Source organism: Chaetomium tenue, assembly GCF_020726465.1.
Source record: "Chaetomium tenue strain MPI-SDFR-AT-0079 chromosome Unknown F5144scaffold_1, whole genome shotgun sequence".
Classification (NCBI taxonomy): Eukaryota; Fungi; Ascomycota; class Sordariomycetes; order Sordariales; family Chaetomiaceae; genus Chaetomium; species Chaetomium tenue.
This window is the reverse complement of record NW_027117329.1, coordinates 3,913,518-3,936,923: the sequence shown is the minus strand read 5'-3', so window position 1 is coordinate 3,936,923 and position 23,406 is coordinate 3,913,518. Positions and strand designations below refer to the sequence as shown.

At 55.5% G+C, this 23,406-nt stretch overlaps 9 protein-coding genes across 9 annotated transcripts; 6 read left to right on the top strand and 3 right to left on the bottom strand.

Moving 5' to 3' along the window:
• The first annotated feature begins 117 nt into the window (after nucleotides 1-117).
• F5144DRAFT_556460 (superoxide dismutase) lies at nucleotides 118-1,511 on the top strand. The gene is made up of 3 exons (XM_066787971.1): nucleotides 118-766; nucleotides 816-996; nucleotides 1,071-1,511. Exons 1-3 carry the CDS (start codon nucleotides 478-480, stop codon nucleotides 1,213-1,215), a joined length of 615 nt encoding a protein of 204 aa, XP_066648831.1. The 5' UTR covers nucleotides 118-477; the 3' UTR covers nucleotides 1,216-1,511.
• On the bottom strand, nucleotides 1,468-4,136 carry F5144DRAFT_49817 (cytochrome P450). The gene is made up of 12 exons (XM_066786252.1): nucleotides 3,726-4,136; nucleotides 3,602-3,643; nucleotides 3,454-3,543; nucleotides 3,309-3,392; nucleotides 3,142-3,253; nucleotides 2,950-3,074; nucleotides 2,753-2,883; nucleotides 2,583-2,685; nucleotides 2,406-2,530; nucleotides 2,105-2,346; nucleotides 1,864-2,046; nucleotides 1,468-1,787 (listed from the first exon to the last, which is right to left on the bottom strand). The coding sequence occupies exons 1-12, from the start codon at nucleotides 3,855-3,857 to the stop codon at nucleotides 1,648-1,650; spliced, it is 1,509 nt and encodes a 502-aa protein (XP_066648830.1). The 5' UTR covers nucleotides 3,858-4,136; the 3' UTR covers nucleotides 1,468-1,647.
• Nucleotides 4,137-5,479: 1,343 nt separating this feature from the next.
• On the top strand, nucleotides 5,480-6,436 carry F5144DRAFT_588992 (uncharacterized protein; the record flags this gene model as incomplete). Its single annotated transcript, XM_066789992.1, has 1 exon — nucleotides 5,480-6,436. One exon carries the CDS (start codon nucleotides 5,480-5,482, stop codon nucleotides 6,434-6,436), a length of 957 nt encoding a protein of 318 aa, XP_066648829.1.
• A 61-nt stretch (nucleotides 6,437-6,497) lies between these two features.
• Nucleotides 6,498-8,578, bottom strand: F5144DRAFT_556444 (uncharacterized protein). Its single transcript, XM_066787970.1, has 8 exons — nucleotides 8,217-8,578; nucleotides 8,098-8,147; nucleotides 8,011-8,039; nucleotides 7,773-7,954; nucleotides 7,386-7,723; nucleotides 7,063-7,332; nucleotides 6,918-7,007; nucleotides 6,498-6,867 (listed from the first exon to the last, which is right to left on the bottom strand). The coding sequence occupies exons 1-8, from the start codon at nucleotides 8,260-8,262 to the stop codon at nucleotides 6,607-6,609; spliced, it is 1,266 nt and encodes a 421-aa protein (XP_066648828.1). The 5' UTR covers nucleotides 8,263-8,578; the 3' UTR covers nucleotides 6,498-6,606.
• A 679-nt stretch (nucleotides 8,579-9,257) lies between these two features.
• On the top strand, nucleotides 9,258-10,385 carry F5144DRAFT_49666 (60S ribosomal protein eL42). Its single transcript, XM_066786162.1, has 3 exons — nucleotides 9,258-9,574; nucleotides 9,640-9,704; nucleotides 10,181-10,385. The coding sequence occupies exons 1-3, from the start codon at nucleotides 9,359-9,361 to the stop codon at nucleotides 10,218-10,220; spliced, it is 321 nt and encodes a 106-aa protein (XP_066648827.1). The 5' UTR covers nucleotides 9,258-9,358; the 3' UTR covers nucleotides 10,221-10,385.
• A 1,033-nt stretch (nucleotides 10,386-11,418) lies between these two features.
• F5144DRAFT_597981 (uncharacterized protein) lies at nucleotides 11,419-15,443 on the top strand (the record flags this gene model as incomplete). Its single annotated transcript, XM_066790904.1, has 2 exons — nucleotides 11,419-14,764; nucleotides 14,854-15,443. 2 exons carry the CDS (start codon nucleotides 11,419-11,421, stop codon nucleotides 15,441-15,443), a joined length of 3,936 nt encoding a protein of 1,311 aa, XP_066648826.1.
• A 1,042-nt stretch (nucleotides 15,444-16,485) lies between these two features.
• Nucleotides 16,486-17,670, top strand: F5144DRAFT_608467 (uncharacterized protein; the record flags this gene model as incomplete). Its single annotated transcript, XM_066791592.1, has 2 exons — nucleotides 16,486-16,737; nucleotides 16,796-17,670. Exons 1-2 carry the CDS (start codon nucleotides 16,714-16,716, stop codon nucleotides 17,666-17,668), a joined length of 897 nt encoding a protein of 298 aa, XP_066648825.1. The 5' UTR covers nucleotides 16,486-16,713.
• A 420-nt stretch (nucleotides 17,671-18,090) lies between these two features.
• On the bottom strand, nucleotides 18,091-19,489 carry F5144DRAFT_556431 (uncharacterized protein). Its single transcript, XM_066787969.1, has one exon. The coding sequence runs from the start codon at nucleotides 19,242-19,244 to the stop codon at nucleotides 18,216-18,218; it is 1,029 nt and encodes a 342-aa protein (XP_066648824.1). The 5' UTR covers nucleotides 19,245-19,489; the 3' UTR covers nucleotides 18,091-18,215.
• Nucleotides 19,490-21,314: 1,825 nt separating this feature from the next.
• F5144DRAFT_49626 (uncharacterized protein) lies at nucleotides 21,315-22,890 on the top strand. The gene has a single exon (XM_066786140.1). The coding sequence runs from the start codon at nucleotides 21,422-21,424 to the stop codon at nucleotides 22,772-22,774; it is 1,353 nt and encodes a 450-aa protein (XP_066648823.1). The 5' UTR covers nucleotides 21,315-21,421; the 3' UTR covers nucleotides 22,775-22,890.
• Nucleotides 22,891-23,406: the final 516 nt, after the last annotated feature.

Below are 23,406 nucleotides of genomic sequence, written 5' to 3'. Positions count from 1 at the left end.
GAGGACCTCGGCGTCTCGGCAGTCTTGGCCGCTTAGTTATCAAGCCTTGTTGCTTTCCGGATCGAGATAGTTGTGTGGTTGTACAGATTACGCACATCGGATCTCAAATCAAGATGATGCCCTTGGCAAGATAGAGTTCACCCCATTCGTCCCACCACAACTGTCTACCCCTGCTTGGCACTCAAAGTTCGGACAACTTACCCATACAGCCGGGAGGAGGGGCTGGACTTACCGGGCGGGAAGGATGGTGGACGTCGGTAAACTCTTCTCGGACCCCCAATTCGATATTGTCCAGCGCCCTCCATGATACAACCGGGATTGCTCGCCTTGGTGAATTACCGGGAGTACCGGATGCTACGAACTGCTCTATAAAAGAGGTCGGCAACGGCTGGCCTTATGCTTTTATCTCCTTCTTTTCCACTTATATGTCGCTGCGAACCTGCAAATCCCAGGAACCTGGTTGTCTGTACTGCCTGAATGCGGATCGGATCACAAATCATCGGACATATCAATATGCAGCTCATCTCTCTTTTTGCCCTATTGGGTACCGCAGCCGTGGCTGTCGGCCAGGTTACTGGACCCAACGTCACAACCGGTGCGCTTGGAGACGCAAAGGAGGTCCGGAATAACCCTGTCATCGGAGAGACCTGGGTTTCCACCTTCAAATCGGATGCAGTTAAGGGTACCGTCAAGGCTGTGGCTCACACCGTGGGCATCAACTACACCCTTGATGTGACCGGCTTGGTGGCGGATAAGGGGCCATACAGTATGTGCACTAGACCAAATCGGTGGAGAGTGTACTGATCTTGTCTTAGAGTATCACATCCACGTGCGCGCTACCCCAGAGAGTGGCAATTGCACCGAGACTGGCGGCCATCTCGATTCGTACGTGCGCGGAGACACGCCCCCTTGCGAAAGCACGATGCCCCAGACCTGCGAAGTGGGTGACCTGTCGGGAAAATACGGCACGGTGGCCGGGCCGGCGGTCAAAAAGCAGTAAGTGATACACACACCGCGATGTGGTGATAGTCAGAATCGGAATTGTGTTGCTCACTCGGTCAACCTTCAAGCTTCAACGACAAGTACACGGCCTTGAACCCCATCCAACTTGGTTACATCGGAGACCGGTCCATTGTGTTCCACGATAACACTGGTGCTCGTATCGCCTGCGCGACGCTAAAGAAGGTGGAAAAGCATGACGACACATGCCATTAAGGGTGGACGCGTATATGAGGTGCTGCTTTGAACAAGTTTGGTCAACGTTCCCTTCCCCCGAGCTTTTCCATTTCTCTTCCGGGCTCCCAAGTTTCCGCCACGGCGACACTCGTTTCCAAGTCTCAGGTTCATAGTAAAATAGAGAAAAAAAACCCTCTTCTTGCGCATATAAGCCCTGCACCTGTCAGAAAGGTCCGGGACTGGTGGCTATGGGTATAAGAAACCACGCCTCTTGAACAACAACAAAACGAAAAGCTATTTGTGAAATGCTTAGTATTGCCCAAGTAGAAATTGCATACAAAATTCATATTTACATTTACGTTATGATATGCTATCACACAATTGCCCCTGCTGGCGGTTCTCGGGAGGTCCAGTGGTAGACGTAACGGAAATGGAAATGCAGTCCCCAATGGTGCATGTAGCTCCTGAAGACTACGCCTCGACCCGACTAACAAGCAGCTTCCCGTCAGGAGCACAAGCTGTGATGTTGAATGCATCCATCACTTCATATTTACCTCCATCAAGCTCAAGGCGTGAACGTGCCACCAGAGCAAGGATCCAGCATTTCAACTCTGCTTCCTATCAGCCATAGTTTTCTAACACTAGATAGATCCTTCACAATAGCAAGATTGCGCTTTATAGACTTACCGTTGATGGCAAGGAATCGACCAGGGCAGGCCCATCGCCCGAGCCCAAACGCGGGATATTCTAGGCCTGTCGTTGTTGCTGATTTTCCGGTGCCAACCCACCGATTCCCGATGAACTCGTTGGCGTTTTCCATGAGGTCTGAGTCCCGGTAACACTGATATGTAAAAGGGAAAACGAGCGATCCTACGGAAGCAGACTGTATTAGTAAACCCGTAGAATTCCTTTCCGTCAGGCGACCTACCCTTGGGTATTGTGAACCCGTCTAGTTCGACATCTTGAACAGACTGTCTCACCGCATTCACGCTGTCCCCTTTCGTCCGCAAAGCTTCGCGAATAAAAGAGTCCGTGAGAACGGCACTGTGCAAGCCTTCCAGTTTGAAGGCACCACCAGCTTCGGTGATGGATGAGGCCTCCTTGCGGATAGACTCTTGAGAATCTGGATGCTGAGCGAGAAAGAAGGTGACCCAAATCATGCTGACGATTCTAGTAAGACCTATCAGCCAGTATGGTCAAGTTAAATGTGCTGAATGGCATAAACGTACGTTTGATGCGTGGCCCCAAACATGACGGTCAAGACCAACACCATGTTCCACAGTTTGGCCGAAAAGGAGAGCTTGTCACCTTTGACCGTGGATCGACGTGACAAGTACGAGAAGATGGTGCTATCCTGTTTTATTTGTTAGTTGGTTCTGCTTGGGGAAGGACGGCGGGCAACATACCTCTGGGTCATAGTCTTGAACGTCCCGTGATATATCTACCCACAACTCCCACGCCAAACTGGGCCCGATATTCAAAGGGAGTCTAACGAGAGCAATGTGGATCCTGCAACAATTCAAGTTTAGTACAAAGTCCAACCAACACACCATTCATCCTGTTGTATGTGGCATACACTTTAACTGCGTGCCAGAGCAGAGGAAACTTGCGCGACAGAAATGACCGGTTTGGGTCAAGGCCGGTAAGATAGGCAATGTCTGTGGCAATCTTGATCATTCGTTCTTTGAAATCCGCACGGTTGTACTTCTATTTCATTCGCCGAGTTAGTACACAGAACCCCATGCCTGAATTGGGAATTTCAAGATGCTGTACCTCGCTAAGAAAGATTTTGATGGTTCCCTCCGCCATGGCTTGTTGCAAATGGGGTTGGATATCGACGGCACCCGCACCTGCATTGGTGACTAAGCTTTCCGCAGCCTTCTCGAAGAGTGGCCAAACTTTATGTTGTCATATAGGTCAACATGACGCAACCTAGATATCACAGGGGTGGCATCAGATCCTTACTCTCTGGTACGATGTGGTTCATTCGCCGCGTTGAGAAAGCTCTCATGGTGCCGTCTATATCTCGAAAAAAGGATCCTCCGTGAAGATGGCGAATCCACGTAATGCCCAGCATCTGAGAACAGCGCCGTTAGCCCATGAACCAGCATGCTGCGGCATTACATCCCTACCCCTGCTAGTCCGCCTTCGAAACTGAACGACGACTCGTCCGTAAGAACTCTTTGGGCATGTTCCTTGGCGACTAGATAATCGATCTGCAAGAGGGTCTCAATATGTGGTCATGTAAGGCCGTTAATTGCTGTGAGTGTGGCTTACATTCCCATTGCGTTTGAACCCGACAACTGAGCCGTGGGTACGCAATGCCCTCGACATGGACTGAATTGGGGTATCGTAGATTTCTTCATCCTTTCGAGTGTCAACATATGGGCTCCAAAACTATCCGGTGTTATGCTGGACAGCCTACAGTCAGAAGCGCCAGGTGCGGCAAACGTCCATGCTTTGACGGCTGTTAACTCGGGTTGAAGGGGGTGACGGTTAGCAATTTTCGAGCCGTTGGATAAGGTGGTATCGCAAACTGCTCGGCTTACGTTTGTTTCAACACGACAGCATTTCCATGCTAAGATAAGGGCAAGGCATATGCTGCATATAACTGCAAGTTGGCGGGTTTCGAGGAGCCCCGATAGCGGCCCAAACTGAGAAGAAAGCGTACCCAGGAGCATTTCCGCAGCATGAAGTCAGAAATGAATATCATCGGTCATCACACCGGCATCAATGAGGCAGATCGACCCAATTTTATCTCTTCACGGAGACGTTGTCCGTCTCCTGTGCTCCCGCTGCGTGTAATTACCGCCAGTGACGACGATGTGGGCACTGGGCTGCAACTGGACCACGGCGTACATTTGCAGAATGTAAGACACAGCTGAGTGGGGGGGCACTGATCTGCCGACGGAGAGGTAAATAGAGTGCTAACTCCATCGTGAGTTGGCAGATATTTGGGTGGGACGATTCGTCCTGTCTTGCGCCGAGCCAGTGAGCAGAACCAATAATAGACTCGCCCATTGTGGCGGTAAACGTGTCTGCCACTAGCAGCGCCATGAGATCGACAATGTCTCAGAATAGTGGAAGATAGGGCATCTCGGGGATGATTTCGGCGGTGTGACACAAGGACTGAGCAAAAGAAAATAAAACGGGATCCATCATTAATGCCAATGAAATGGAAATTATGGACCTGCTAATCCCACCATCACCTCTGGGCATCTTTTGGGGCTGGCGAAAGTCTAAGTCTTGAGGAGTTGAGGTCCTAATGAGCCCGGGCGCTTCTCCAGGCAACGCATGCAGATATTAGAGGCAACAAGGCAGCGAGCTTGAGCGAGGTTGGATATTAGACAGATGAAACTGAACCTGTGTATAGTTATACGCCAGGCCTCCAACGCCTTGAGAGTTGAACCTGAATGCTGAAGCCTTTCGACTTTTTTATGATGGCGCAGCCAGCGGCAACTGTGGGGCCGACAAGCCCTCAGAAGGTCAACAGCAGAATGGGTGGCCTTGCGGGCCCTGTCGCAGACGTCGCCCGGTCGTTCCAAGGTCGTGGTTGACTCGCTATAGAAGCGGCGACGGCCTAGGAACGTGAAGTTCGAACAGGATCAATCCCACCAGGCAAAAATATTGGGACTTGGTCAGTGCGTTGGGTGTGATGAGTCAGCAATCCTACGGTGTGGCTCCAAAGTTGTCTGCCATCACGCAGTGGCATGTGTTGTTGGCGCCTGCCTAATGCGGTGAGCGGTACTCGGTTTGCCCAAAGCATTGCCCGTGACTTTAGGAACCCTAGCTTCTACCTAATCTTGAGATTCTCAAATTGAACAGGCGAGCCATCAACAAGACCGGATGATGGTCAGCTGGTGGGGTCACGGTGCGTACCGTGTGCTGTGGTACACAAGAGAGCCCAAGCATGAATGAATGTACCTTGCAAGACGCCTCATCCCTCCGCCCACCTCCGCCCAACTCAATGGCCGAATGCAGGGTCGCTGCGCCCCAAACAGTCATGCCCCAATACGTCTCAAGTACCAACAAACTACCTAGATGTGGAATGTTCTTTCGATTTTTTGCTCCTTCTTGAATGCATTAAATATCCATTCCAGGCGCACTGTCATTGTCGTCGAGATCGAGGCCAACAAAGCTATAAATTCCTTTAATATCAAGGCCCTTCCCAACATTAAAAGGCCATAAAAACCCGAACTCGAATCAACACCTCAAAGGCTCAAACTTTCAAAACACCACCCCAAGACTCTGTACCTGGCAACAGCACACCCACCACCCATATCCCACAACCAACCAAGCAACCATGTCGCAAATTCCCACCACCACATCCGCATCAGCGGCAGCAGCACCAAAAGGCCCAAAACCAACAAAGCCCAACCCGGACCCCAAACCCACCAACCCTCTCTACAACCCAACCCTCCCCACCGACCGCACCCTCTTCCGCAAACCCCTCCGCCCAGCACCCAACGCAACCGCCCTCTGCGCACCCTACATCCCCTCCCCTTCCACCCTCCCCACCCTCACCTCCCCGCCCAGCACCACTACCACCACTCCCACTCCACCCCCCAACCCCAATAACGTCCTCCTCATCATCCCCACCGCCAACGCCTCCAAAACCGCCCTCCTCACCTCCCACCTCGCCGCCACCCGCCCGCCGCACATCACCTCCCTCACCCACCTGCAGCTCCCGGCGGAGTCGGGCGTCGGCGAGCAGCCGTACGACGGCGCCGGTCCGCGGGGCGCCTTCAACCGCGTGGTGGGCGCCGTGCGCGCGCTGCAGCGGCAGGTGGAGCGCGGGGCGTGCGGGGGGGTGTTGCGCGGGGTGGGCACGGTGGTGGTGGGGGCGGTGGAGAATTTTGTGAGAAGGGAGAGGACGGCGGCTGGGGGTGGTGGTAAGGGGGGGAAGGTGGTGCCGGTGGATTATGGGGTGGTGGTGTTTTGTCGGCTTTCGTTGGTGCCTGGGGAGGAGAAGGTCGGGTGGGAGTGGAGGGTGGGTGTGTCGAAGGGGGTGATGGTGCCGAAGGAGTATTGGAGGGCCGCGGAGGGGTTTGGGTTTGAGGATAAAGAGCGCAGGCATGGGAAGGTGACTGTGGGGGAGGTGCTCGCGGCGAATTTGGGGGTTGATAAGGCGGACTGGTTTCTGCCGTTGATGGGTGTGTCGAGGTATGACTTGTTGAGGGATGCTATGAAGAAGATGGACGTTCCCTGGCCCGCTGCTGGAAATGCGCCAGTTGCGGTAGGAAAGGCATCTGGAGCCTAGGTGCCTACGCGTACAACGTTGAGTTTAGATCCGCTACGACCATATATTAGACTAGAAACTACCCCCTCTTCAACACTGTGAGTTTCGAATTGTGTCGATGCCCTTAAACTGGCTACATGGAGTTACCCTCCGCAAGTTCCTTCTCAGACCCCCCATCGCCTCCCCTCCTCTCACGGCTGTGCTGCCTTCTCGCGCACCTCTTGTGGACGAACGTACCGTGTCGTCAAGTTCTTCCACAGCGTACGAAGCCACTTTATCTGCTGTTTGAAGAACCGGGTGATAGGATCGCTTTTGGCAAGCCACACCCGCCACACTATCACGATGACGAAGGTGGCCGGGACGGTGGTCACGAAATATATCCACAGCTTGTTTGACACCTGCCACGACCCGTCCTCGTCGCTCATATTGAAGAAGGTGGTGCTGAAGAGAGCCTACGGCCAGTCAGCGAAAATACACGGCGACATATGTTGTTAAGACCTACCGAAATGAAGGTTGCGGGTAGAAAAATCATAGTTAGAAGCGCAATCGACTTCATGACGCTGTTGTCCTGGCGAGCCAGACTGTTGAAGGCCTACTGAGCGTGAGTTCCCACTTGCCATCACACGAGTGCTTGTTCCATTACATACTAGGTTGATCTCATTTTTTAACCGTTCTTGGTTGGAATCAGAACGCAGCTTCAGAGCCTTGACTAGTGAGATTTGGAACTGAGCGTAGTCCTTAGCCTGCTCTCTGTACGTCTCCCCTAGATCGGGATGTAACCTCTGGTGAATGGCGATCCGGCAGTGCTGCATTTCCTTTAGTGTGTCGATGCTCGCCTCGAGGATCTCGGATGTGTGAATCGCGTGGCGGGACATCTCGTGGATGGGCCCGAAGATGGCACCGGTCCGCATACGGGTCTGGGATCGGTTAGCCCGGGATGTGCCTCATTGTCGGACAGTTCCCTCCTCACCTTTTCGAGGAGCCGCACAGGGTCTCGCACTCGCCAAACCGAGATGTCCGCATGTACGACTATCTGGTCAACGAGGCTGACATGCATGGCAAAGGGGTCTTGAAAGTTGAGCGGCTCAGGCCGCCTCTCCAGGAGCCTTTGTAACTCAGGGGGGAAGTCTTTTGGTACATCGACACACAAGACCTGGGACAAGCCCGAACGGTCCCATCGAGTGAAGAAGGACATCTCGAACCATCGGTAGTCTTTCTTTGTACCTTCCACATATTCCTCACAGTCGTCATGGGCGTCCTTCCCTTCCACCTTCTTGACCATCTTTATGAGGCACCGGAACCAAGTCGCTTCATCGTCAGCCTTTAGCAATGCCGGTGGGATCAGTCAGGAGCATACTGTGGCTTGTGACATGCTTGGCGGGCGGTGCCACTTGGTCGTCGTAGCTTGCCTTGCTCCCAAAGTAGCCGTTGAGCTCGAAGCACGTATTATTTGATACGAATTCGGGTACGTTGAAGTGAGCGAGCAGTTTCTGGCGCTGTTGCCCGTCCGTGTTTGGATAGTTCTTTACATCGAGAAAGCTGAGTCGATCAGTCATGAAAGACGGGATTGGCGGATAAAATGAAGTAGTTCTCACATATAACACTGTTTGGGTAACGTGGCCAGCTGGGGGCTAGTTAGTCATGCTGGCGGTTTCCTGGCTATCTTATTCATGTAAACCTACTGCTTCAATAGAGAAGGTCTTCCTCTCTAACTCCCACCGGTTTTCCGGCACTGCGATCAGTCAGTTGACCCATACTAGCTTTCCTGTAAATCCAGGAGTCGTGGAAGGAAGAGACTGACAGGGCTCGAGGACGAGCATCTGCGGAGTTGAATTGGGTGGTGCCATGGGATGAAAGCCTCGCTTCTTCGGAGGGTATCTTGACAGGAGGAGCGTGAGGGCTAACTGAGTAGTACATGTACTCAAGGGGGCGAGCCCTCAGATAAATGATTCCACAGAAAAATAGAGCGTCAATAGAAAGCGGCCATAGCCCATGGGGGCCAAAATCTTGCAGGGAACGAGCGTATCGGCGGCCAACTACTTTAAGCCTCTGCTCCGCCGGGCTGCGCTTTTCGCGCATAAGCTAAAGCACCACTTTGCTCACACAGCCTGACGAGGCAAGATGTGGTTGAACCATCCGCCAACCGTGTCCCAAAGATCAAGGGTGCTGGCCCTGCCGTGGTCCAGCTGGGCCGCTCACTTGCAGCTTCTTTGCCTGATTGGGCAGAGACGTCAAACCCCTGCGACTGTTTCAAAACAAGCACTGAACCGCGGCGAGCGACAGTCATACGAGAATTCTTCCAGAGGTGATCTGATGTTGGTTCCTGTCCGGGTACGAATACTAGGAAAACAATGACACGACTGATAAAGATCGTGTGAAGGCCAACCGACACTCCGTTCCATGCACATACATCAGTTGGGCTCCCCAGCTGGCCTGGTTGAGTGAGCCCTGGCTGAACCCTGGTGGCCTGTTTCTCGCTGAGAGCCTGCTCCCCCGCTCTGCCGCTCATTTTTGAAGCCCTGGTGCTCACAAGGCTGCGTGGTGCTAGAATAGGTTTCCTCCTTGGCAATATGCGATCGTTTCCATGTCCTGAATCCACGAAGCGCGGCAGAAAGGAGCATGCCCCGGGCCTTGAATTTCTTCGGCCAAAAGACGACAGGAGGAAAGTTTTGGGGGCCAGCTGTGTGCAAGGTTGAGCTTGGCAGGATTTCGAGCTTGCGGTAAGTGGGGCCTGTTGCATGGCCGTTTTAGTGGGGCTTGGCCGAACTAGGTGGGACCTCACATTTTGCGGCACGGGTCATCTTTCAACCGTGCGCCCACACACGCAGGTAGCCCTGGCCGAAATTTCCAAATTCGCGAAAACCCACGAGAGAGGGACCGATCGACCGACGACACCGCACGACAACCACCCTCACCACATCACGACCGGATCCAGCCGTCAAAATGGTCAACGTTCCCAAGACCCGGAAGACCTACTGCAAGGGGCGAGAGTGCGGCAAGCACACCCTCCACAAGGTCACCCAGTACAAGGCCGGCAAGGCTTCTTCGTTCGCGCAGGGTAAACGCCGTTACGACCGCAAGCAGTCCGGTTACGGTGGTCAGACTAAGCCCGTCTTCCACAAGAAGGCGAAGACCACCAAGAAGGTCGTCCTCCGGCTGGTGAGTTTCTGCCCCATTGCGAAACTCGAGATGCGGGGCAGCATTGGCTAAACTGGGCTGGATAGGAATGCTCGTCATGCAAGACCAAGAAGCAGCTGCCGCTTAAGCGGTGCAAGCACTTCGAGCTTGGGTAAGTTTTCCCCGCTGTGCATTTTGTTTTTGTGCGAGAGAGACCGCCGATATATCCGAGACCACGACCTTCGATTTCGACGAGCCGCCAACCGTGGCGCACCCGACCCGACCGAGCTACACCCACGCAGAGGATAAGGGAGGATCTGGTGGAATATGGTGAGAATGTCTGGCCTGGCGATCAATGGGATCGGGAATCACGAGGGACAGACAAACCGATGCTGTCGGGGACAACCTCGATTCTGCTCAGGGCTGTCCGCGACGCAACACCCAGAGCGCCCTGCCTGTCGTTTTGGTCGCAGAAGGTCTCGGGCAATTCACGCTATTTTGCGGAGGGTGGTCGAAACGCATACCGGGGCGACCTCGGCCGGTGGCAAGCCCCATCTTGCGGGCCCCTCTTATCGAACTCGGATCGGCGGTCTCTCTTAACCATTTTGCGCAGCACGCAGACAGACCGGTTCTGACACTCGGATACAGTGGTGACAAGAAGACCAAGGGCGCCGCCCTCGTGTTCTAAGCGCGTCACAGTTAGGGAAGTCGGTGGTGACGAAATGAGGGCATGGCTTCGGTCCTTCGGAAGCTGGCCGCGCATGGCCCTGCCCGCCATGCGGTGGGAATCCAGAAAGCGATTTCGATCTTGGCATGGGGGAATCCGGGCATAGAGGAACATGTACATGGGCATGGGTGGTTCGGACGTGGAACAACAAGCACAATACCATCCTTGGGGCGTTTCGTCTGCGCTTTTTATTCACGAATAATGCTTCTAGTCCGCGCGCGTCAGGTGTTTGGTCCCCGCGAGCTCTCTTGTTGGAGGGGTTAGGAGGCGCCCGTAGCTCTCGAATGCCGAATGCCAAGCTGTTTGCCCATCACGCGGCAGACAAAGTCAACAACGATCACGGTTGCAGATTGGAAGAGTGATTCAACGAGCGACCGCGAATGCCGGTTTTTTCTGTTGGGGAATGCTAAACCGCACGTCGTTCCCAGAACTCGCCATCTCCTACAATTTTAGGAGGGGTTTGTCCAGGAGCGACCGCCACGTCTAGACTCTGCGTGGACCAAGTTCCCAGCGCGTGGATTTTATCTGCCTGGTCGATCAGAAAAGAATCATTCACAGACTCATCGAGGCACATGAGCATTGCACGCGTGTGATGCTCCACGATGTCCAAGGTTGCAAGGACGGGACGATCTCGAGAGATGACTGGGTCTCGTTATTTTTGTGCCACCCACCATGGCTAGCTCGTCGAGTCATCAGCCATCGCCAATCCCGATGTGACAACGGAGATCCGAAACTATGGTAGGGGTTTTCGGTGTTGCTTGCTGGCATCAGCCCTGTCGCAGCCACCGCCATCGCCAATAAAGCGCGCTAGCTAAGAGGTCGGAGTAAAGCTACGGGAGACGAGTGGTGAAGTGTGGCTTCAGCCGCACTGCAGCCGTTCGGGTCTGGAAGACTCACCCAAACGGTCGGGCAGTCAACCCACGCCCAATATGAGGACTCCGATGCCCGTGGTTGCGGGCTCACCTGCGTCCCGATTTGGTTTATGGTCATGGAAGTTGACGAAAACCAACAACAAACCGCGGTGTCAACTTTGGTGGCTGCAACGAGCAGTTGAACGCCGTTGTTCGACTTGGAGGGCACTTGACAACGACAGCAGCTTAAGAGTTAACCCGGATCTTGCTGACCGTTGCTGTACTTCACGGCGGTGCAGTTGAGAAACATGCAACAACCCCTGATCCGCCCAGGAGACAATCGGGCCGCCTATTCATACACTTTGCAGTCCACAGAGGATCACGAACATGATGAAGAGCGGACGGGTAATATCCCCAGAGGGCGGGAATCGCCTGTGTGGCGACCAGGGGACACACCGAACTACAAGCCCATACCGCTGCGATGGCCGTTCATCGGCACCGTCATAGCACTCCTGCTCGTGGTCATCATGCTCGTTATCGTCGCTGAGCGCCAAATGCCAAACTCGGATAGCGACGTCCGGATCCTGGGTGTTAATCCTAATGCCACACAGCCAGTCCGGTTCGCGCGAGCTGTTTTCTCCAACACGTCAACTCTTGAGGCCGGAGTAACTACCACTACTGATGCCCCAAAATCGCCCTCCATCCTTCCCTCCATCCTTCCCTCCACCCTTCCCTCCACCGTTCCCTCCACCCTTCCCTCCACCACCTCTTCACAGTCCCCGAGAAGCAGCTCCACGACCAACGAGCAGATAAGGGTTCTCGCCCAGAGCGTTACCGAAACGAACACCCAGCCTCCAACGGCCCCCCTTGTTCCTACGTATATCTCGACGCAATCTCTGTCATCGTCTGCTTCAGCATCTTCACTCTCAACAACACTTCCTAAACCTCCCACCTTCTCGGCATCAGAGACCACGACCCGGGCACTTGCTGTTCCAGTTTCACGCAGTGGCAGCACACAGATCAACTTGCAGAATGTCGCTACCCAGTCCTCGTCGACTAGTACCCTATCAACCCGGGCAATCAGCACATCGAGTGCTGCTAGCAGTACCGCCAGTCTCCCAAGCGGTGCTCGGGTGATCCCTATATCGACCTCAATCTCCAAATTCACCACCAGTATCACCGTGCCAATAACAACACTTACCTACACCTCGGTCTTCACGTCAACCCAGACGGTCGTGTTTACCAGCGACTCGACATTCGTGACCACAATCTTGTCCACCGTCACCGACACCAGCCCCACGACATTTTACTCCCATTTTACGGCCAATGGAACCCAGGCCAGCATGCCCATGTCGACTGCGACACGAACCTACACGAGTGTTATCACACTGACATCGAGTGTGACCTCTGGCGCCACATCGGCATCAACCATAACTACGGTTGGCACGTTTACCGGGACAAGCACCGTCACGGGCGTCGTCATACCGAGCGTGGGGGAGGTCACCATCACATACTACAGGACCATCTTCCCACCAGAAGAATTGCCCGTGACAAAGCCACCGGATCCTGTGAAGGTGACTGGCGTGGAGGTTATCGAGGGCACGGCCGTGGATATTGTGCAGACACAAGGGCCCGTGGTCGTAGTCGTCGCTCCGTCGAACAAAGTTGAGACCCAAGTCGTTGGTCCGCAGGTCAGCACGGGGGTGGCACGAGTGGGGGGGTCGGTGGTGACGAATGTTGTGGTTATTACCCCTACGCCAGGGCGGCCGGCCCAGGTGGTCACGACTATTGGTGGGACGCCCGTGACGGTGGTTAACAACCCGGACCCGGTGACTGTGGTGAGGGAGGTTGACGGTGTCCAGCGCACCATCGTCGAGGCCCCGCCTCCTCAGACCGTTGTCAGCATTCAAGGGGGCGTCGCTACCACGATCATGGGGGGGCAACCTGTCACGAACACCATCGTCGGAAATGTTGGGGGCACGCCGGTCACGCGGGTCTTTGTTACAACGCCCGCTGGGCCGCCTTTCCAACCAGTCTCCTACACGGTCGTCAGAGACGCCGGAGGAACGTTGGTTACCGAAGTCATTGTGACCACTCCTACCGCTGCCGGCCAACCACTTACGCTTACGGACGTTGATATCGTCGGAGGAAGACCGGTTACCCAAGTCGTGGTGACGACTGTGAATGGGGCTGTGGCCCGGCCAGTTTCTTTTACCATCACGACCAATGTGGGCGGTACTCCGACGGTTATCACCGTCACGCCGCCTCCGACAACGACCGTGGAAACCATTAACGGCACCCCGGTCACCCGGGTGATCACTCCACCAGTAACCAGCTTCACAACAACCATCGGTGGCAGCTTGACGACCCAGGTCATCGTCACAACTCCGACAGGCACCGAGCCCATCACGCTAACCGTCGTGTCCACATCCGGCGACTCCCTCAGCACTTTCACCACCACCATCCCCCAAACCACCCGGCTCACCACCATCTCGGGCACGGTACGAACCATCACCTCCACTCCCTCCCCAAGCACCATCCTCTCCACCCGTCCGGCTACCACTCGCACCTACACCTCCACCTCCACCCCCACACGCACCGGCACCAGCACGCCCCTCCCCACCGTCATCTCCTCCACGCGCACCTACCGCTGGACCGAAGCCGACATCTTCGTCGGCACCTTCCTCCCGCCCCTCCTCGGCGTGGCCCTAGTCATCCCCCTCCGCATACTCGACCTCAACGCCAAGCTCTATCAACCCTTCCAATCCCTCACCCACCCCCCGCCCACCCCCAACAACCTCCCCCCCTCCAGCTCCCTCACCACCCACCCCCTCCTGCAGCAATACACCGGCCTGCACACCCTCCTCACCCCCCTCTCTCTCCTCCTGCACCACCACCACCACCAACCCATCCCCTTCCTCACCACCCTCGCCGTCGCCCTGGCCTCCCTCTCCGCGCCCCTCGCCGCCGAGGCCGTCGGGCTCAAGCTGCACGGCGCGTGCTGGGCGAACACGGCGAGCGCGGGGTGCGCGCCGGCGCTGGGGGTGAGTGTGGCGCCGGCGTACGTGCTGGTGGCGGTGCTGGTGGTGGTGGTGGGGCTGGTGGGCGTGGTGGGGTGGGGGTTGGGGCGGTGGGTGACCGGGGTGTGGGCGGATCCGTGGTGTCTTGCGGGGGTGGCGTCGTTGGGGGGGGATGCGGTGGTGAGGGGGGGGTTGGAAGGGGGGGAGGAGGTGGTGAGGAGGGCGGTGGGGGGGAGGAGGTTTGGGTTGGGCTGGTTTAGGGGGGATGGGGGGAGTGAGGAGTATGGGGTTGTGGTGGTGGAGGAGGCGGGGGAGGGGTTGAGGAGGGGGGTGATGGCTGTGGATGGGGGAGAGGGAGAGTTTCGTGGGGATGGTGAGGTGGCTGCGGGGATATGGGGTCGTCGGCGCCAGCAGCTGCCGTTTATGGCCCTGCGGTATCCGTGGCGGATCACATTCATCCTTTTCCAGCTGGCCCTGCTTATCTTCATCATCTATTACCACGCCTACTACCGCGGCGGGATCCGCGACAACGGCCGGCTGTGGCTGTTCCTCAACTCCAACCACTTCGGTGTGCGGTTTGTCTCAGCCATCATCGGTGTGATCATTGCCTTTTGCTGGCAATCTTTCTTTCTCAGTAAGTTCCCCTAATCCCCACCCCCTTTTTATCATCACATCTTCATCCCTCTCCACGCACCACTCTTACTCACCACCCCTTCTCTCCAGGCGTCAGCACCATGACCCCGTTCCACCTCCTCTCGCAACGCACCCAACTCCCGGGACGTTCCATCCTCTTCGTCCCCCCCACCAACCCCTTCTCCGGCATCTACTCCGCCATCCAGCACCGCCAGCCCTTCCTGCTCGCCGTGTCCCTCGCCGCCGCTTTCTCCGAGTTCCTACCCGTCGTGCTCTCCAACGTGCCCTTCAACCTCGCGCAGACGGGCACGGCCGCGACGGTGTGTGCCGTGCTGAGCTGTGTGGCGTTGGGCCTGCTGATCGCCGTGCTGGGCGCGTCGTTTGCAATCCGATATCCGCCCATGCCGGTGGATCCGCGCTGTGTGGCTGGGTTGATGTGGTATGTGGCGAGGAGTGGGATGGTGGCAGATTTTGGGGGGGTGTCGAGGTTGAGTGGGGAGGAGAGGGAGAAGAGGGTGAAGGGGATGGGGAGGCGGTATTTTTATGGCGTTTTGGAGGGCGATGGGGAGGGTGTGAGGCTTGGGGTGGATTGTGATGTTGGGGTTGGAGGGGAGGAGGAGATGGGGTATCGAGGTGCTGGGGAGGAGGCTTGGAGGGGGAGTAACGCGGGGAGGAAGTGAGATTGTGAAATGAGGACTCATGGACTTGTTTTTGAGTGGCATCTTGACTTTTACTACGCGTTCTATCTTTACTTTTTTGTCATGGCTTCCAGGTTGTCTTGGGGAGTGGCGTATCATTTTGGAGACAAGGTGGCTCTCAGGACTCTGACCTATTACAGTTTGGACGATTGGTCCCGTTGTTTCTTCGAGGTTACCGGTATTTGTCGGACTTGCATTGAAATGGGCTCGTGGGTTTCGCTTTTCTCTCTTTTCCTTCTTCTTTTAGACTTGGATACATAAACCGGCTGGGCCGGATGTGCAAGGAAATCATGGTTCGGAGTTAGGATATGAAAATGGCCGCGATGTACTGTACCGCCTCCAAACGAAGTCACTTGCCATACGCTTAGCGATCGAGTCAGGGGAGGCTCATCTTATCGATCTCGATCATGTCACATTTCATAGCTCAATAGTTTCGTTATTGCTAAGCGGTCAGCGGCAAGAAAAAGAAGCTTAAACGGCATATCCCAAAGCGGTAACATTTTGCAAGTCCCTCACAAGCTCACATCGGTGCTCAGACGGCACATCCTGCTCTGAATGGTTCGGACTTGGACAAGCCTCGGACCAGGTCACGGGTGTCAGCCATTTCAGGAGGCTGTGCCGGTAATAGACAGGTTCTGCTGCAACCAAGCTTCAATGTGCCCCCTGTCCGCTGGTTTCGAAGATTTGGATAGCACCTTGGCAGTTGCACCTCCGCTGCACGCTGGGACCGCTTGGGGGCGTGAGATCGTTTCACGCAAGAACTTTGAGTAGCACTGACGGGGTTGAGCCAGTTAATGTATGTAGTGTATGTAGCCGGAAATAAGTCAGGTGGAACTGCGCCTTTCCTCTTCTTGAAGAATGGCACGGTTGTGAGATCAAATTGCTGCCTATCAAGGGGCTGGAAGCGTGCCAGGGAGGCTGCGCCAGGGAAGATGCCAAGGGCAGCTTGTGTTGCAGCTAAGACTGAACGAATCGCGCCGTGCCGCCCCGACGGATTCAATACCAAGGATGCAACCCTGCAGCGTGGGAAACCGATCGCTGGTTTCTTTGGTTCGCGGTAATCGCCACGAATCCCACCGAGCTCAGGTGCTACTCTTGCGGATGCCTGGTCGACGCCGCGAGTGGACTCGGGTGAAGGCCACCATATCGGCATCTCCTTAAACATGTTCGGGCCCAATATTCGCATTCCACGTCGCTTTCCTCCAGGCTACTACCTCTTGTCCTGTTCATTAATTTATCCCCAACAGGCACCATGATATACGGAGGACTGGACGATGTAAGAGAACTCGCTCTCAATGACACCTGCCTATCATGACTGACCGACAACCCCTTAGGGAGCGAACCTTCCCATCCCGAACCGGGAGCGCAACAATGGGGGTTCCCTAATTGTATGGAGTGGGCATCCTCAGAGGGCCGTGTTGCCTCCATGGAAAAAGCCAGCATCCGAGGCCGATGTCGACCTTATCCGCAAGCTGGAGTCCTCCCAGCTGAGCCAGACGAGCCATGGATATGGGCCACCTTCACCACCACCACCACCACATGCACTTTTGCCGCCTTCAACACCTTCCGAAAGCGAGAGCGGCGAGCGAAGGGGCTCCCGCTCCCGCCTCCCGATCATCATTCTATCCGCCGTCCTCTTCCTCATCATCGCTGCCCTGATAGTGGTCAGCAGCATACTCGGCACCAAAATTGCCAAACTCGAAAACACCATCTCACCCCTGGCCGTCGCAGTTGCAGAATCAGCAGCCAACGGCACAACTACCAACAATAACAATAACAACAACAATCCCTACACCACCACCTCCACCACCGCCAACAACCTCAACCCCTCCCAAACCACCACCACCACCTCCAGCACCGCCCCCCCACCCGCCCCCCTCCCCCCCACCATCCAAGTCGCCGGCTGGACCTACCTCGGCTGCTTCTACGACTCCGAAGTCCGCGTACTCCCAGAAGCATTCCTATCAGCCACTGACATGACCAACGCGGGCTGTGCCGACTACTGCAGCGAGGGGGGCAAGACGCCGCGGCACTTTGGCACGCAGGTCGCCGTGCAGTGTTATTGTGGCACGGCGACCCAGGCGGTGCTGGCGAGTCGGCGCGCGCCGGATTGGATGTGCATGCATCAGTGTGCGGGCAGGTGGGGGGTGTCGGAGAATTGTGGTGGGAATTGGGTGCTGAGTTTGTGGGAGAGGGATGAGGATTGAGTGTTTTCTTTTTTTTTCTTTTTTTTTTTTTTTTTTGTTGTCGGGGGTGGCGGGGTTGAGGATTTAGGGGGGGGACGGGGATGGGAATGGGTTTGGGTTTTCTTTTCTTTTCTTTCGTTCTTTGGGTTTGGGGGATTTAACATTAAATGCATTGCGACGGCGAACGGGCATCATTTATCATCATCATCATCACGATTGCAAGAGAATATACCTTAGTAATATTGCACTCTCTCGCGCATGCGTCCAGCTCCTACCCGGAATCCTCCCCCCCCCCCCCGGCAGCAAGGCCAGAAACAAAAACGGCCCAATCCAATCCCCAGTCTTTTTATCTTCGGAGTATACCTGGAATAGCTGCAATGCAGGAATGGGTCACGATGTGTTGGAATTGCGATCAGTTGGCCGAAAATGTGAAAATAAGTTTTGTACATGCATTTCCGGATGCTGCAAAGTAATGAAGTAATGGTATGATACAAGAACCGAAATTGCTACCCATCTGGCAGCTTTATCATCCCCTTTACCCTTCCCCCTGAAGTTACCTAGTCAGGCCTCAGTTGCAAGCAGTGGCCGCAGCCGTCACAGTGACAAGCCGCTCAGTAGTGACGGTGGAAGTGACGATCTGAGTGACGGTGCTGGTGTGGCTTCCCGTGGGGGTAGCAGCGGCAGAGGTGGAAACATCCTTCGCACCCAAGCTAGTGGTGGCGGCAGCGTCGTCGCCATCGTCAGCGGGGCACTCCGAGTCATCCTCTCCGCTGTTGTCGTCTTCTTCAGGCCCCTCGCCCCCATCAGCCGGGCACTCCTCATCACCGTTATCATCGCCTTCGCCGGGCTCTCCCTGGTCGTCGTCCTCATCCTCGCCCTCGTCACCGCCATCATCCGCAGGGCATTCGTCGTCATCGGGGTTACCCGGGACGGCGGTGGTGGTGGGAGCCGGGGCAGGGTCGACCGAAGTCGCCGTGGCAGGAGCCGAAGCCGTGGTGACAGGGGCAGCCGAGGTCGACGAGGGGCCACTCCCACTCCCGTCACCAGCCACAAAGTCGGCGCAGGCCTCGTAGGTCTGATCAATGTCCGGGGCATCCCAGAACCACTGCAGCACGCAGTCACCAGCGGTTGTGCAGTCGCCGCCCAGGCTTTCCGGGAGGGTGACACTGAAGGCCGTGTTGTTGGCGGCCAGGCCGGAGTTGGATGCGTAGTTCTGGAACTCGATCAGGGGGTTTCCGATCATGGTGTTGGTGCTCGTCTTCACAACGGAGACGTTGGCATAGCCGGTGTGAGGGGCGGCAATGTTGACGGTGATGTCGATGGTCTGGCCGAGCGCGTAACTCTGGACCTGGTCCGGGTTGTCCTCCAGCAGGAAGCCCTTGCAGAGCCAGAGGTTGCAGTCTTCCGTCGCGTCGTTTCCTACAACCTGCTGGATGCCCTGGACGTTGCCGTTGATGTCGGAGCTCTGCTGAAAAAAGGGTTGCTCACCACAGGTGGCACGGTAGGCAGCGCCGGGGCGGCGGGCAGGAGGTGAAGAGAGAAAGCCATGCGCAGCCACCAAGGGCAGCAGACTAACGAGACAAGCGTATTGATGCATTTTGTTGGATTGTGGTGGAATCTGCAAGGTCGGTGCAATCAATAGGGGATAAGAGGAAAGAGTAACGACCGTCAAGGCCTATGGCTGAAGGAAAGTTGTTTAAAAAAGAATGTACAAAAAGAATGAATGGCGGTCTTGTCCCTGTTCTCTCTCAGAGGAAGGATGGAGATAGAATAGAGTCAGCTTGGGCTTTGGGGCCACGGGCGTATGGTTGATATATGCCATGCCATTGAGCTATCTGAGCCGAGCAAATGTTTATCGAAAGGATTCCCGAGGGACGGAGATGAGGGATTGATCCATTGTCACGACCAATGCAGGGGCTGGTGGCCCGCCCCTTGACGACTTGACTTGGCCTCGAGGGGACTCGGAACCTGGTCGACGCGATGGAGTCCATGGAGACAGCGGGTTTCCTTCTCAACTCCTGTATTTCTTTTGTGTTTTTTACTACCCCAAAATCACGGCGCCCATAACGTATGTAACGGATACGGAACTATCATGGACTTGCCACGGCCATTTTTCCGTTGTTTCTCTCAATGTCCTGATCTGGCGGTAGGTATTTTGTCTTGTGCACATACATACACGCACCCCCGACGCGCGTGGGCCCCTTGTCTGTGATGTGCGTGGATCATGCTACAGTACATCATTTTTTCGATCTTGACGGCGGCTACCGGCGTGGGGGTTTGTTCAACTGAGTCAACCCCCCCTTTTACGCGCTTGCGCGGCGGCATCCCAAGCGAACCTACAAGTAGACTTCTAACTCAGTTCCCCTTGCTCCCATCCTGAAACATGCGGCGGCCCCACAAAGCCCCTTGTCGCGAACACGCACGAGTGACTTCAATGAGGTGTGATGTCGCACTAGCGTAGTGTGTAAGGCTCGCCTACTGTTGTGTGCATGGAGTGGGGGTGCCGCGGATAAGTGTCCATGTCTTTCGATATGCCCACGTGGACGAGGACAGCCTGATGGGCCGGGCCGGCCGGGACCGTCCCACCAGCTCCTTGATAATATCCGATGGTCTAAGCGATGTCCACAAGAACGAAACGACGGATCCGTAGAGGCCTTGGCGAATCGGACATGTCCCAAAACCATGCATTGCCCCGAACCCGGAAACCGGGGAACTTCCCATGCTTGGGATGCAGAATCATCTTGTGATTAGGTATTTCCACCTTTATCCACACGTCCTGGGAGGGCTGCTTGGATTTCATGTGGACTCCCAAATTCCGACGCCGCCTCCCCTCCGCCCCATACGCGACCTACAGTTCATGGCCGGCCACGTCCCTCGCTCCGACCGCTATCTCGTACCATTAACTATTAACGAGCGTACCTACTTGGGTAAGCAATGACCCCTTTACTGCCTACCTAATCAAGTCACTTGGTCTTTATAGATATACCGCGCCCCTCCTGTCTTGCTTACGTAGGTAGGTATCTCCAACTTGCCCTTTTTTGTCTTTTCCCCCATATCCCGGGTTCCAAGTCTGCACATGCTGGGCTAGGGACAGCTAAAGGGTGCACAGCAAACATGAGATGCTGCAACAGTGCCTACCTGGGTATCTACATGTAGGCTTTTAACTTGTAGTTGTGTTAAATCCCTTGTGTCACTCGTGATCCCTCGATCACGATGCCAAGTCCTCTACCAAGCATTGTCCCCTTCTTACTGAGGGGAGCCTCGATCTAGAAAGAACGCTGTTGCCCAAAGGCGGAAGTAACTTCTCGCATTCTGTCCAGTCTTATACACAGTAAAGTGCCCCACCCAAGCGCTGGGAGAGCACGAAACAATGCATTCCCGGCTAGTTGCAGTTACTGCTTTCTAACTTCAGATGTTTGCAATTTAGCGAGTCGATGGAGATGGAGAAGTATTGTACCAGGGGTGAGTTGATTGCTGTTGCAATGAACTTGTTGAATTTCGGATGATGGACCTCTTGGGTGAAGGCAGACCCAGACAGCACCTAAGCCCCTTCGGTACATAGGTACCTATCTAGGCAGCATCGCGCTAACAAATAACAAACACACCATTGACATGCTGTCACGTCGGTACAAATACAGGGAGAAAAACCCGCTCTTTTGAATCTCTACTTCTTCGAAGGAGAAAACGAGATCCAAGTGCACTTGCACTACGCAACCCCACCTTCAATTCCGGTCAATTCGCACTCACGATTCAAGGTCAAGCTACCGATTCAAGATGGCGGAATCACCCGGTCACAACAGCGACTTCGGCTTCGCCAATCGAGAAGAGGACAGGCCCGACCCGGATGTCGACTCCGGTACCGAGGAGGGCGCCGAGATTATGCGGCGTAGCCAAGCCTCTCTTTTCGCTTCTATGGTTCGCGAGGCCCGGGACCGCCAACGAGCAATAGAGGCAACTGAAATCCCTTGGACCCTTTACGACAAGGCGCGAGACCACCAGGACCAGCTCACCGAAACGGAGCGTCAGCTGTTTCTCAACCGCGGCGACGTCGTAGCCAAGGCCCTTGGGTCTCCCAATTCCCTGACCACCGAAGAGATTCACCAGGCTTGCGGGTGGCCACCCCCGGATGTAGTGCGCGCCAACATCCAACACGCAACCGGCGGCACGCTGAGCACACCAGTCGAGCTATTTGCTAAGGTTAAGGACGCTCTTGAAAACGGCTGTTTCGATACCGCCATCAGCGGCGAGGAGGCTTGTCTGGTTGTTCACAGCTTCTATCCTCTAGAGGATTGTTCTTTGGCACGGTCTTCAGAATCCCATGGCATTCCGGGGCATAGACACGCCCTCGCGCTATTAACAGGTCGGCTCGGGTTGGATATTGCTATGTTTAAAGCTTGCGGATACCGCTGGTTTGAGGCCCAAGGCTACCCCAACTCCCGCGCACGGCAACCATCCCCTGCTGCTGCACTGGCAGCAGAAGACCTGAATCGCCGAATGCGAGCTGCCCGCGAGCTCTCCGACGCCATGGCTTCTGCGGAAGACCAGGTCCGGCAGGGTACCATATCCGAGGAAGACTTCCTCGCCCGCATGTGGAAGATCCTGGCGGACATGCAAGCCATCGATCGCAGCGGGTTCCCCGGATATACACCCCAGCCTGACGACCCCTTTCAGCTCATTCCCGCCGGCGTCCCGCGCCCCTCATTAAGCGACCGCGTCGGCTCGGGCGTCTGGCCGGGCTTAGGTCTTTCCGTCGGCGGGTTCTGGCTCTTCTATCAGGGCACGGGCTTCTCAGGCCCAGACGCCGTGAACCGCTCCGTGCCGCTCTGGGCGGAGCTGCCCGAGGACCAGAAGGACGTCTACCGCGCGCGGGCCGAGGCCAAGCACCGCGAGGCCTGGGCGTATTATGAGACGATGCTGGCCCGCAAAGACGCGAGCCCAAACGCCGGATTCCCGTCGGCGTTCGAGCTGTTTCGTAAGGAACAAGTAGCCGATAATGGCGAGATGGGCTTTAGGGAGGTGCTAGCTGGGTGGGAGGCGCTGACTGACGAGCAACGGAGAATGTACAAACAACGAGCTTGGGAGGCAATCGAGACGAGAAGCTTAGCGGCGCAGCGTATTACTGGATAATCATTAGTACATTGGGAGTTATATTTCTCCCCCTTCTTTTCCTTTTTATTTTTTTTTTCTTTTTCACTTTTGCTCTTTTTCCTTTCTTTTTTCCTTTTCTTTTTATTTCGGGGAGGGGGGGAGGGGGGTTTAATTCGTACAAACTAAACGATGGCTGTTTAGACCGAGGCGGAGAGAACGGTCTGGTGCTAAAGGCGTTGCCCGCGGTTAACAGCGCGATCCCAATTGTTCATATACTGCTGGTACCTCGAGATTCATACTCCCCAGCATGTTGGCGGTGCCGTCGGCGGTGATCTTACATTCAGATGCCTACATACTTGGGGGATTCCCAGCCGCGAGCCTGGATCATGGGCGCCGTATTCTCCTCGTACTGGACCCAGTCACATTTGTCCGGATTCGCTAGCACCTTGAGCAGACCTAGGATGAAAAAGAGCCATGAGACGTGTGAACTAAGGCCCTGAGGAACGTACCCAAGACGGGAGGTTGTGTACGGGCGTTGATTGACTATACCCTATCTACCTCGATAATAGCTAGGTAAATTTTATAATCCTGCTTGTGATACTGGATCACCCCTGGTCCAACTTCATCCCGGAGACCGGATATCTTGGATTCGGGAGGGGCCCGCGGCATGT